Source organism: Muscardinus avellanarius (assembly GCF_963383645.1).
Source record: "Muscardinus avellanarius genome assembly, chromosome: 8".
Taxonomy (NCBI): domain Eukaryota; kingdom Metazoa; phylum Chordata; class Mammalia; order Rodentia; family Gliridae; genus Muscardinus; species Muscardinus avellanarius.
In genome coordinates, this window is record NC_137794.1 from 62,945,889 (window position 1) to 62,960,312 (window position 14,424).

The 14,424-nt window shown below is 43.7% G+C and overlaps 1 protein-coding gene across 1 annotated transcript in view; it reads left to right on the forward strand.

Moving 5' to 3' along the window:
• The window catches only part of ARMC2 (armadillo repeat containing 2), a gene marked incomplete at its 3' end in the record, with an annotated part of 126,053 nt that overhangs the window by 27,355 nt on the left and 84,274 nt on the right, over nucleotides 1-14,424 (forward strand). Inside the window, exon 4 of the mRNA XM_080699876.1 lies at nucleotides 107-287. Coding sequence (XP_080556002.1) covers nucleotides 107-287 — 181 coding nt within the window. The remainder of the gene's footprint in view (nucleotides 1-106; nucleotides 288-14,424) is intronic.

Consider the following 14,424-nt stretch of genomic DNA (forward strand, 5'->3'; position numbering starts at 1 on the left):
AAAAAAAAAAAAAATTAAAAAATTCTTAGATTAAAAAGAAGCACAGAGAGGTAGTGATTCCTAAAATAAGAAATGCTTTGACAAAACATTTCTCTGGCTATTACAGCAAAGAAAACAGCCGACTCTCTGGTGAAAATAAATGGGATTTATTTAACAGAATCAAACACCCTCGGTCACGCAAAGAGCCGCCCACTTCAGCTCACTTATAGTGGAGGCTTCAGAGGAACCCAAGAGCAAGAGGGGTTGAAAGGGACGGCGTCCTCACCATCTCATCTCGGAAGCGGAGGGTCAGTATTTTTTTTATTTAATTTTCAGGTCAAGGTAGCTGTCACTTACAAGTTTGTTCTCTGTCTTATGTAGATGATCCATTTATTCTTCCTTTTCTATAAAAACAAAATTTAAGTTAATGGACATGTAGGAGAGATTTCTTCTCATGACTGGAGCTGGCTTTATATCATTCCACTTTAATCCTCAGGAACTCTTTTATTTATAACTCCCAAAACGCTGCGTCCCCAGGGCTGTTAGAATAAGGGTCGGGTCGCTGGGGAATGGAGTGCGCCTATAATTCCAGCTACCTAGGGGGCTGAGGCAAGAGAACGGCAGGTTCCAGGCCAGCCTGGGCAACGTAGCAAGACCCTGTCACAAAATAAAATGAACTGGGCTGGGGATATAGCTTAGAGGTAGAGTCTTTGCCTAGCATGTGTGAGGTGCTGGGTTCAATCCTAATACTACAAAAAAGAGTTTGGTTGGATTGTTGAGCCAGCCCTCTGGTGATGACTGATCTCTCTATTTGTGGGTTATTTGGGATTCTGGCCTGGCCTGGAACCTCCTGTCACCTCCCTTTGGCTTCGTCTACTGTTATTAACTCCACAAGAATGAACACTTTATTTTATTCTCCAGTAGAAATCTGGATGAAATATTTAGTGTATTAACTAGTGGTCAAAACAGAACAGTCCTGCGAATTTCAGTTGCCTGTGCTCTTAACCCCTCATAAATGAATGCTTGGAAATTATTTTGAATCAAATTCCTAGACAGGGCTTCCCCGAGAAGCACTTTTCCTATCATATTAAGGACTCGTGGAGAAACAGACGTACTCTGTGTGGATCATGTGTATTCTTACCCTGGTGTGTTACTTTAAAAGTCCTGGACCAGGCAGGGTCACTCAGTTAAAGATATTTTCTTCCAGGACTTTCCATTGGGTCATCGTGGACAACTGCCCAGTTGGAATTTGCTTAACAAGATAAAATTCCATGAGCCATTTTAAGACCAAGTACTTGTTGCTCTCACTTTAGATTTCGGGCCTGACTTTGGCTCGTACACACGTACAGCTGAAAAACTTTTCCCCGAAGTGGCAGCTTGGCAGCTTGTTAGTTTAGCCGCGCTGACCTGTCTGCTGACACAGCCCGAAGCGTGTCACACGCGCGGAATTCCTATTAGGCCGCCCCTTCGTCCTCATCCTCGTGATGTCACTCTGCATTCAGAACATTTTTTTTTTTTTAAATTAAAGAAAAAGCGAAATGTCTCCTTAAGTGGAAGAGAACAACTTCAAATTGGGACTCTGGGAGTTGAACACAAAACATCAAACTGGCCATTGCAGACCAATCTTTTCCAGTCGGTGAATAAGAATAGGCCCTGGGCCTCAGCACAGAGACATAAAAGGCAGCAGGGAAACTTGTGTTCCTTTCAGTGCCCTGGTAAAAAGGAAACATTTATCTTGCTTCATCCATCCTTACAGTAATGAAACTTGACTAGAAACCCCAGACAAGAGCTATGTGATTTGTTTATTTATTTTTACAAACCTTCAGATGTTGTAGAACAAACCCGGCAAGCCAGAGTTCATTATGTCTTCCTGAGTCTGGGACAACAAGGGCATTTTCAATTACATATTTTATCCCACAAACAGCAAAGGACAAGCCCATTGGGGACTGGAAGCGCTCCTTCCTGACTGTCCACAATTCTGAGGCATTGGCGGCAGCGCTGACCGGCTGCCTTTTGTTTTGCAAGGCTGCTCTGACTGCGTCTGAGTGTCCTCACCCTGGCAAGGTGAACTTTCCATAACATTTTTGCTTTATGAATCGTTACCTCCTTTCATCGTCGGGTGGAATTCTGGGGAAGCCGTGCCAACAAGAAAGTTTACACAGTAGGATTAAAACGAACCAGAAAATGGAAACTCTTAGCCGTTCTCCCATTAATTACATTTATGAATCAGTCTGGGACACTTGATAATTGTTTCTTGTAAACATTTAAGTGAATAATTCCAAGAAATGATCTTTGCTCTGCCGTGGAGTCTTCCCAGTTTTCTTGCATGAGCCCTACCCTCAATTAACATTTTTTCATCTTGAGACCATCAAGTGGGAAATGAAGGCTTGTCAGCGAGGGGCTGGCAGGAGGAGGGAGAGAGAGGAGGGGAGGGAGGGCACCGGATAGACGGTGGAAGGGAGCGGAGCAGGCCCGGACAGGCTCGCTCCTGCCTGGGCTCCTTCTGGGCTTGACTGGCCTTTGGAGAAGAAGGAGTGGTTGATTACAGCGAGACTGCACTGATTGGTACATCCTTCATTTAAAATATGGATAATTCAGATATAGGATGACCTGGAGTTTTAACTTTATGCTCATTATAGTTGTAGAAAGGATTTGCTAAGCAAGTTGTCATTGCAAACAAGATAGTGGAGATGACGTGATTTTCCAAAAGAGAAGACCAGCGTCAAGCACTTCTGGGACTGTCATCCTCAGTCCCTAGGTCAGATGTGACAACCTCCTGTGTCCATTTAGAGATTCGCCGAAGGATGGAAGGCCCGCCCCCCAGCAACACTTCATCTCACTTTGTTTTACCATACGGATTGACAATAATAAAGCTGCCTTCAAGAAAAAGTATGTATCTCCATCTCCAGCCAGCCAGCCAGTGGCCCGACCCACCGGGCCCTTCTCTGTGTGCTTCAACACCTCTGAAGGCTTTCTGTACAAATGCTGTTCAAACTGTCCTGGTTTGGAAACGTGACCTTCAGGGGAAAGCCCAAAGGCACTCAGTTGTCACAGAGCCCAGAGCTCTTCGCTCGGACCCAGAATCTTGGGAGTGAGTTTTGGTTCTCTCTCAGCGACCTGCTTCGGCTCTCGTGCTTAGCGTCGGCTTCCTGGCTCTCCCAGGGGCTCACTCTTCTAGCCTCTGAGATGAGAAGAACTGCTCCTCTACCCCGTCCCCTCCCAGCCCTCACTGTGGGTCATGGAAATATTATCAGGGCTTAAAAGCCTTCCTTAGAAACTATCAAGTGCCCTTGGTATTGTGGGAATAAAAAAGTAAGAGAAGTGGGCTTCTGCTTAAAGATGATCAAGCAAAAGCGTTCTGTAGAAAATCAATGAAAGCAGCAAAGAGTGGAAACACTGGAAGACAGACGGCAGTGAATCAGAAAACAATGGTTCCAACCACAAACCATAAAGCCCAGAGCAAAGTTGACACTGCAGGACGGTGGGATTGTTTTGTTTACCAGGCAAACTTCCCTCTGGGGGACAGGCCCTCTCACATTGCATAGTACATCCTGCTCGGTGGGGCTGTGCACAATAGCCGAGCCTGCCTTCCCTACCTCCCTTCCCTGGGTGGCTGTGTGGCCCAGGGCTGCCTGTCACAGCTCTCCATCCCCCAGCTGTGGCAGTTAGTTCAGCAGTGCCAGGCCCTCTGGATTCCTCCTGGGACATTTACCAGGGCCTTTGAGGAAGGGTCTTGGCGACCTTTCCCCAGTGTGGTCTTTCACTTCCGTTTACTCCCTAGTGGAGAGAGGATCTGTAAGGGAAGTGGTATATAAACAGAACCAAGGCATGAGATAGTGATCAAATTCAAGGATGACATTTTAAACTCCTAGATCCAGCTGTGCCTGAAGCCAACGCATCAACATTGCACTGCTCTGTTTTATGAGTCAGTATGCCCATTTTTCTTTCTAGTTCTGAAACGGGGATTTTCTTGAGAAGAAACCCGGCGTTTCTCAAAGATGAAACGGAGTTTCTTGAGAAGAAACTCAGCATTTCCTTACCGGGTTCTTGTCTACGGTGAGCGCAGAATGACACCCGCAGACTGCAGGAAGGGGAGTAAAAGGTTTATTGGAAGCAGCAGGGAATAGGGAAAAGTGGCCAAACACCCCTAAGGGGCTGTCAGAACTCTGAAGTCCAGCAGCTGCCTTCAGGACAATACTTGAGGGTAGCCTAAGCTGAATGCCTTCAGTTGCAAGCTGCTTTCTCCCAAAGTCCGCGTGATCTGCCAGAAAGGAATAGGGAAAAAGGCAGAACACCTCTAGGGCTATCGGGACTCTGCTGTCCAGCAGCTGCCTTCAGGTCACCAACCGAGTGTATCCCAGGCCACATGCCTTCAGTTGCACTCCACCTTCTCTCAAAGCTAATGTGAAAGCCGGGCGTGGTGGCGCACGCTTGTAATCCTGGCACTTGGGAGGCTGAGACAGGAGGATCGCACAGGTTTGAAGCCAACCTCAGCTACTTAGTGAGGCTCTCAGCAACCTAGTGAGACCCTGTTTCCAAATAAAATATAAAATAGGTCTGGGAGTATAGTCCGGAGGTAGAAAGCCTCTGGGTTCCACCCCCAGTACCACCACCAAAAAAAAAAAAAAAAAAGCTAACGCAACCTGCAAGAGAGAAAAGCGCCCCAAAGGGGAGGGGGTTCTTGGTGACTGTGCTAGGGGGTTTATACATGTCTGCATGTCCTCTGTTGGTTGTGGTGAGTTTGGGATTCTGGGAATTCTGGGAAGCAGCTCTCAGAATTTGCATAGGGTATTTGCATGTCCTTGAACAGTCTCCTTTCAGTAGGAGTATCATTTGCATGTCCTTTGAAGAGTCTCCTTTCAGTAGGAGTGTCAGACTTGTTCCAGTGATGTCTCCTGGGTTTGTTGATTAGTAAACAGATGGTTTTGTGAAGCTTTGGTCCTTCTTATCTCTGCTCTGTGGAAGAGCAGGAAATTAAGCTTTTTCTTCTGAGGCCTCTTCCCTATCTGCCTATTTCCTTTCTATCTCCTCAGTTCTCCCTCCTTCCTATCTCCCTCTTCTCTCTTCCACCCCTCTTTTTTTTTTTTTTTCCTGTTTGGACAGAGACATTTTATGGTAATTCAGATTACATTTTTGTTGAAAATATTGCAATGAAAATCGAGTTAAATTTCCAGACCCTATGAAATCTAGATGAAAACAAGGGAAAGTTGAGAGTGGACGCCACATCCTCAGACCTCAAGCAAAAAACAGATTTCACGAAAAGTGAGTCTTTTAATTCAGGAAGGCATGCCCAAGAGACTTGAACGAAAGAGATCTAAGGATGTGGGCAGGCCACAGAAAAGTGGGGGCGCCCCTCTGGCTACTCCATCCAAGGTGTAGGCCCTGAGATGACTTGGAGTGACTGGAGATGAGGGCGACACACTGTCCTACTGACCTGTAAGCTGGCTATGGAGTTTGCTTGTGCACGTGCACACTGGGGAAGGGGTCGGATAAATTAGGACTTAAGGAGCCTATCATGTAACATGGCTTTTCTATGAGTCACAACAATCTGCTCCATACACCAAGAGAACATACTCCCAAGTAAAATAAGAATTGTGAACTTGATAAATTGATAGTCATGGAAACTAAGTTTAAGCTATCAAACACCCCATTTTTGTGGATAAAATTGTTATTGGCTTCAACAATAACAACAACAACAACAACAATAACAACAACAACAATAACAACAAAAGAGAGATTATTAAAGAACCTACCTAGGCCTGGAGCTCAGATATGAAGAGAACATAACAAAAGACCAATGAAGAAACAACATCATCAAACATAGCACCCAGAAAACATAAAAAGGATAAGACAGTCTTCTGTTATCTCACAGGAATTCTTGCTACAGTGATCACTTTCTTGTTTATAAGGGAAAAAAGAGCTCACTTTGGGGGTTACAAGAATTCAAGTTATAAACCCACATGAAGAGACGAAAAATAAAATTTGACTATTCAAAAAGAAATGAAGAATGTATCAATATGGAAAGGAAGTCTACATTCAACATTAAAATATTAGAATGAAAACGGCCGAGGATACACTCAAGACATGGTGGATAGACTAGAGGAAACCATAGAAAAATGAATAAGGACTAAGCTCTGAAAGTGAGTAGAGAGACGGAGATGAGAAGGAAGGGTAAAACTTGCAGTCTGGAGAGGACCTCTTCCTTCTCCCGTACGCCGTCTCCTCTCCAGCTGAGCGCCGGGCACTCTTCTGAGTGACTTCCATATATTAACCCACTTAATGTTCACCACAACACGTGGAAAATGGAAAAGACCAAAACAAAGAAAATAATAAGACATAATAGAAGACAAACTTCTGGAGATAGAAGACAACTTTCTTAATATAAAGACTTAAATCTGTAGCTCAAATGGACGCATGGTATCCCAACAAAATTTGGTACAGAATACCCCACACTAAGTCATTTCCAACAGTGCTCAGCATTAGAATACAGCCCAGTACATAGCACCCATTCATAATTGTAACTCGGGTGAAAGTGTGGAATAAAATGCCCTGTGGCCGTTCAGGCTGACCGAGGAAGCCATATTAAAGAATAAAAGGAGGGCTGGCCTCTGGCTTTATTAGACCATCACTTGGAGCCAGATGGTGGAGTAAAACCTGGGGAGTCTTGAGAATAAGAAGAGATAAACTGAGAATTGGGTCACCAGCCAAGCTGTCCTTCAGTAAAAAGGCAACAGATACGCGTGCATATGTGAATCAGTTGGGGAAATATACTACTCATGCACTTTCTAGAAAACTCTCAGACAGCAAAATGATGAGTCAGAATTCAAAACTCAGAAATGAAGAAGCTATGGTAAAAAGCATCCGTGGTGAGTATTGACTCTGTTTTCATATTGAATTGAAACCGAACAACTCTGAAAATGATGAGCATGGAACAGAAACCTTGACAGTGTGACAGTAATATAAATAGCCCAAATCAGTACTTGGGAGGAAGTGTGAATACTAATTTCTTCACTTTCGTAACGAGGAATAGACTTTTCAGTAGTTACAGTCTGAAATTGAAATATATTTAGTTTTTAAAAACTGGTGATTTTAGCATCCTAATGATTTTCATTATTTTTTTCTTAACTTTAGAGAGATCTTTTAGAAACTAATATCTCTTGTGAAGATCCATTCATCTGAAGTTCTACAATTCCTTCAGTTTCACCTCAATTTCTGTTTCTCCACTAAATTCAAGCAAAACTTCTGCTTCCCCTCTTTTCATTACAATAACATGTGCGGTATGCTTCCCCTTCTCCATACCCACTCACCATGGCACGCTCCCCAAGTCACCCTCTGATTTTGCACTCTTCCGTCTCTTCATCTGAATATATGCAAAGATATGTGTGGAATGATGTTTACTACATATTAATAATGTTTATTACTGGCCAATGGGATCCGGGATGCTTTTTAAAAAATCCTCTTTGTATTTTCTTATATTGCCTCACCTTAAAAAATAATAATAAACATGTCATTTCTTTTTCAAAAACAGTGAAGTCATCATTCTTTTAAAAATGAAGGGTAATGTGGCTGTGAAACTTCCCATCTGGAAAAGACAAGCATTGGCCAGACTGATTTTGTATCAGCCAATTTTTTTTTTTTTCAGTACTGGGGGTGGAATCCAGGGACATTCTACCTGAGAGCTACACCCTCAGCCCTATTTTTTTATTCTTTATTTTGAAACAGGGTATCACTGAGTTGCAAAGGGCCTCCCTAAGTTGCTGAGGCTGTCCTGCTGCAAACCTCTCAGTGGTGCAGGACAGCAACTGCAGTTGAAGTATTAAGAGTCTATAAAGAAAAGGTCAGCCGCCCAAGGCCCCTGTGCCAATCTGGCCCATTATTTGCTTTTGTAAATAAGGTGCTATTCATTTGCCTATCGCCTGTGACTGTTCACATTATAGCAAAGGAGGTAAGTATGAGAGAGGATGAGGCTGCAAAGCCTAGAATACTTCCTACTGAGTTGGGACTACGTAACTTGAATCCAGTTCTAAAAACGATGTGTCTTTTTCTTAGGACAAAGAAAAGTTCAGCTCATAATTTGCAAAATTTTATCATAAACATTCTTTAAAATTTCCTTTTCCATTTTTTTGCACATGCAATTTTTTTTCAAAGTGGAAATTATTTTTTGGCTTTTTTCTTAATTCTAAATCTTTCTAATTATCAACTGTTTATTACTGTGCAGGAGTCTGTGTACCCAGGAGTCAAATCTGGCTGTTTTTGGTTTTTATAGCCCTCAAGCTAAGAACAATTTAATTATTTTTCAATCCCCCTCCTCCTTCTCTTCCTCCTTTTCTTCTTCTCTTCTTTTTGTGGTAGTACGGATTGAATCCACAGTGTTCTAAACAACACTCCTGCCCCTTCTTATTCTTTTTATTATTTATTTATTTATTTATTTATTTTTATTTTATTATTTTTTTTTTGGTGGTACTGGGGTTCCTGGAAGCCCTTCTACCTCCGGGCTACACTCTCAGACCTATTTTTACATTTTTATTTGGAAACAGGGTCTCCTAAGCCAGTGTACGCGGCTGGCTTCGAACCTGCGCGATCCTCCTGTCTCTGCCTCCCAAGTGCGGGGATTACAAGCGTGCGCCACCACGGCCGGCCTTATTTTTTATTTTGAAATAGGATTTTTGCCAAGTGCTGAGGCTGGCCTCGAACCTGAAGTCCTATTTTCTCAGCCTTCCAAGTATTAGAGTTACAGGCCCAAACTGTCATACCCATCTAAATGATTACATTTGAATAGTTACAAAAAAAAAGTACATACCTAATAGCCTTGGCTTTGCCACTTGGTCCACAAATTATAAAATATATGCTATCTGGCTTCTTAAGAAAGAGATTGCTAATCCCTAACTAAATAATCATAACCATTGAAGTACTATCTGAATTACAGCAAAATCTGACTTTTAGGATGTTGTAAGGAGATATCATTTTATTTCTTTTAGGCACACATGGCCCAAGAAAAATGTCGCCAACATGATTGGTTCATGCCTAGGCAGTAGTAATTCTGCCAGTCCTACAGGGGTTGGTTCTAGTTGTCTAAAGTAAAAAATGTAGCCAGGTGTTGTGGTGCATGCCTGTAATCCTAGTGCTTGAGAGGCTGTGACAGGAGGATCTCAGGTTCAAGGACAGCCTCAGCAATTAGTGAGACCCTGTTTCAAAACAAAAAATAAAGTAAGAAAGGAGTTATCAGTGTAGCTCATTGGTGGAATGTCCCTAGTACCACAAGGAGGGGAGGGAGGGGTGAGGAAAGGGAGGGAGGACTGTTGTCAATCACTGGGAAGGAAAGGCCTCTCTCTGTGTCCTGAAACGGGAGGGCGGCAGAGGAGAGGCCTGGGAACATTATGCTCACATCTTGTCTTCGTCGGGACTCAACCTATTACAGACCAAACCAAGGGGAGGCAGAGCTGGGAGAATTACAGAGGCCCGGAGCCACAGGCCAGTCACACCATGCCACGAACCCTCCCTGCCTGGCTGCTCTTGGGTTATCTGAGTCAGTCAATTCCACTTATTGTTTAAGTCAGTTAAAATGAGGCTTTTGTTAGATGTATGTCGTTCAAGATAGCCTAACTAATGAAATGGTATTGTTCTGCCTCTGAGAAGAACTTCAAAAACTAATTTCCAGGATTGCTTTATTTTGGCTACATCAGAAAATCATTGTAAAAATTTAATTATGATATTTAATAACATGGAACAGGAAGCTGGGGAGAATAATTATACCAGATGACCGAACCAAGATGTAAAAACATCTGATAGGCAGGAACCCATTGCCAAATACAACACTGGAGTTGAATACAAATGTGTCAAGGCCCAACATGGATAGGGTACATCTGCCTTGCTGTGCATGGAAGACAAGATAAGCATTGATCAACCTGTCGTCTGGGGTACAGGCCAGTGGTGGGCCTCTTGCCTCCTATGTGTGAGGCCCTGGATTCAATACCCATTAACCCAGAGAAAGACCCAGACCCTGACATGTCCTCACTTCGGCTCAGGGCCACTGTCCAGACATTAGGGGGGAGACAGACAGGCAGACTGACACTTGCTCAGAGTAACCTTATAGGCTAGCAGAAGTTGGACACCGTGCCCTGTGGAGAAAAGTTGAAGGACCGAATGTGTCTGTTAAGGATACCAGTAACGGCAACAGTGATGATAGTGCACAGTACTGAGCGCTTACCACGTGCCTGGCAACAGAGATGATAGTGCACAGTACTGAGTGCTTACCACGTGCCTGGCAACAGAGATGATAGTGCACAGTACTGAGTGCTTACCACGTGCCTGGAGCTGCACTAAACAGTTACACAACAACTTTGTATTGGGGGAACATTGTTTACCACCGCCTCATACACAAATAAGGAAACCAGAGCCCAGGTTAAAAACCTCACACAGAACCAGACATAATCCCAGTACTTGGGAGGCTGAGACACGAGAATTGCAGGTCCAAGGCCAGCCCCGGAAACTTACTGAGAGCCTCAACAACTTAGCAAGACCCTGTTTTAAAATAAAAAATAAAAAGCCGGGCTGGTGGCGCACGCTTGTAATCCCAGCATTTTGGCGGCTGAGACAAGAGGATCACAGTTTGCGAACAGCCTCAGCTACTTAGTGAGGCCCTTTGCAATTCAGCAACACCCTGTTTCAAAATAAAGAATAAAAAATAGGGCAGGGGGTGTAGCTCGGAGGTCGAATGCCCCTGGGTTCCATCCCCAGACCCTCCAAAAAAATCATAATAATAAATAAAAAAAATAAAAAGGGCTAGGGTATAACTCAAAGGTAGAACACCCCTGGGTTCAATCCCTAGTAAAACATACACACACACACACACACACACACACACACACACACACACACACACACCGTCCCAAGGTCACAGAGCTGTAAGTGGTAGAACCATGGGATGTCAAATGTAGAAGATGACTTTAAGTGATTAATATCTTTACCATATCTTTAAATATTTGAAAAATTTTCAGGATAAAGCAGAATAAAGATTCATTTCATGTGACTCTAATCAGTAGCACCAAAGCAATGCGTTCCAGAGAGACAGGTTTCTGGGGGGGGGGGGTACACAAGTGTCTGTTCTTTCTCTTGAGCGAAGGAAGGCTTTCTTCCCTCGACACCTGTCTTCCCATTCACCTTCACGTGGGACCTGAGTTGTGCTGCGATGTGGAGACACTGGCGGGCTCACCCCGGCTGCACCTTCTCCCTGCACTCAGCTCTGTGATCCCCGAGACAGGCTTGGACCGTGTCTCTCTCCACAGGCATGGACCGTGTAAGGGCATATTTCATGTCTCTCTTCTTTCCATTTAATTTTTCTGCGATACTGGAGAGTGAACCCAGGGGAGCTCTACGACTGAGCTACATCCCCATTCCTTTTTATTTTTTAGAGCTCAGACTTGCGATCCTCCTTCCCCAGCTGGGATTGTAGGTTTGCCACCACGCCTGACCACGCCCCTCCTTCTTCTGGGCTCTTTCCCCCTTTCTGTGCTTTACCCATGAGTATCTGACAAGGCCTCGTCCTGAGTCTCCAGTCTTTGAACCACTCTTAGATGACTCTGGTCCCTTCATGCCACTTTGATATTTGGCTGATCCCCGTTCCTGATTTCCACATCACCTCTGTAAGGCAAAACCCAGACTTACCTGAGCCCTCACACTGCTCTACTCCCCGCCTGCTGTTCCAGGGGGTGCCAGCCCTGTGCCGGTTCCTCTGGGTCTGCATTCTGTTCCTCAAATGCCTATCGACTTGGCCGGCATGGGATGGCTCCTTCTTTTCCAGTCCCACTGTCACCCCCAGAAGATTAGTGGCCATTCCTTCTCGCCAAGTCTCTTGCCATCACGGAGCCCCCATCCCGGCACTGCCTTGTATAAGAACCTGCAACATTGCTTATTACCATCAAATCAGGCCCATTATGGGGCCCAAAGTTTCAGGAAGTTGTTCCTGGTTCTTCCCGGCTGTCTGTCTTGTTAGCCCCGTGAGATCGTCCTCAGCCCTAACATCTGGCTTCTTGTGCCCCCCTTTTTTACCTCCCCTCATGCTGCCCCTATTCTGAGAGCATCATGTGAGTGTGGTCATTTGTTAGTTAAATTTTTCTTTTAATTTGGGTGCTGGGGATTGGACCCAGAGCCTCATGCATGCTAGGCCTGCACCCTACTACTGAGCTACGTCCCCAGCCCTTTTAATTTTTTATTTTGAGCCAAGGTCTCACTAAGTTGTCCAGGCTCACCTCAAAACTGATCCTCCTGCCTCAGCCTCCTGAGTAGCTGAGATTCCAGGTATGCACCAGCCAAGTTTTATTCTTTATAGCTCACGTAGTGGTCCATTTCTCCACTCACTAATAATACCTGATTCTCAGCATCCAGTTTTGTGTTCTTTGGGAGACCCGATAGGACACAGCACTGCCAAGATTTCATACAAGCTGGGTGTGGTGGCACTCACCTAAAATTGCAGTACTTGGGAGGCTGAAACAGGAGAATCGCAGGTTCCAGGCCAGCCTCAGCAACTTAGCAAGCCTCTGTTTCTAAATGAATAAATGAATATTATAATAATAATAAAAGGCAGGGGTGTAGCTCAGAGGTAGAATGCCTCTTGGTTCCATCTCCTGTAAAACACACACACACACACACACACAATTATACATATTTATACAAATTATACCTATAATAAGGACCCTTCTTTATTTTTACTTTCGTAGAAGTGGGGATTCACAAATGTGGGATTTATGAAGGTAACCTTGTCACTGGCCATGAGACAGAGTAGACCAGTGGCTTTGAAAGACCATTGGTTGAAAACTATTTTAATTTCAGAAGGTAGATACACAGATGAAAAAAGAGGCTCTTCCTCTGTTCTCCAATGTTCTTGGTTTTTCTAGGAGTCATAAATATGGGTGCTTCCTTAACCTTACACCTGTTGAACTTTTGGTTTGCTTTTCTTCCTTCCTTCCTCTTTCTTTCTTTCTTTCTTTCTTTCTTTCTTTCTTTCTTTCTTTCTTTCTCTGCGAACTGAACCTAAAAGCATTCTGCCTCCAACTTACTTTCCTAGCCCTTTTTATATTTTGAGACAGAATTTCGCTCAGTTGCTGAGCCTCACTAAGTTGCTGAAGTGTCCTGGGACCTACACTCCCCTGTCTCAGCCTCTCAAGTACTGGGATTACAGGCGTGCGCCACTGTGCCCTGCAGCATTGTATCTTTTCAGATGGTCAAGTTCCTGTATTTCTGCCTTCTCAGAGATTATTCCATTTCCATATTCTGTTTTTGATTGGATAGGAACATTTTGCTATCAGATCTATGTTTTTATAAGTACAAAAAGCATATTTCATAGTATTGGCTAATTTTTTCTTTTTTAAAAATTAGCTTGGTGTTTTTTACTATTTTATAATAAAAGGAAATGTTCAGTTTTTTTTTTATTAAAAAGACATGTTTATGGGGGGGGAGGTACTTGGAGAAGCTAAGGTTAGGACATCAGGAAAGAGGTAGTGAGGGCAAGCCACGTAAAAGGCTTCACTGGGATCTCACTATGCAGGGACCAGAACTATGGGCAAGGTACAGATGTCCATAGGTGACTGCCCATGTCAATACACTGTAATAATTTTTTTTTGGTGGTACTGGGGTTCCTGGAAGCCCTTCTACCTCCGGGCTACACTCCCAGACCTATTTTTACATTTTTATTTGGAAACAGGGTCTCGTAAGCCAGCGCGCACGGCTGGCTTCGAAGCTGCGTGATCCTCCTGTCTCTGCCTCCCAAGCGCGGGGATTACAAGCATGCGCCACCATGCCTGGCTCTGTAACAAGGTTTTGAAGCAAATATTGTATTGATCACCAAAAAGAAATTTTGTTGTAAAACTTTCAGTCATATTTTGTCAGCACTTTTTACCATGGAATTTTATACAGATAGTTAAATGTGATACTTTTTAAAAATAATAATAATAATAATTATTATTATTATTATTATTATTATTATGGTGGTACTAGGGGTGGAATTTAGAGGCTTTCTACCTCCAGACTATACTCCCAGACCTTTTTCTATTTTATTTGGAAACAGGGTCTCACTAAGTTGCTGAGAGCCTCACTAAGTCGTTGAGGCTGGCTTCGAACCTGTGCGATCCTCCTGTCTCAGCCTCCCAAGCGCAGGGATTACAAGTGTGCACCACCACGCCCGGCTAACGTGATACTTTTTAAATATAAGGTTTAGTTAAAGAGAAGTTGTATACTTCAGAGACAGTATGTAGATGAAAGAGAAATTTTTTGCACTAAGGATTGAACCCAGGGACAGTCTACTTCTGAGCTATATGCCAGCCCATTTTTGTATTAATTTTGAAATAGAGTCTTGCTACAGTACTTTGTAAAAGCACCTTGAACCTGCAATCCTCCTGTCTCAGCCTCCCAAGTACTGGGATTACAGGTCTGTACTACTATGTCTATCTA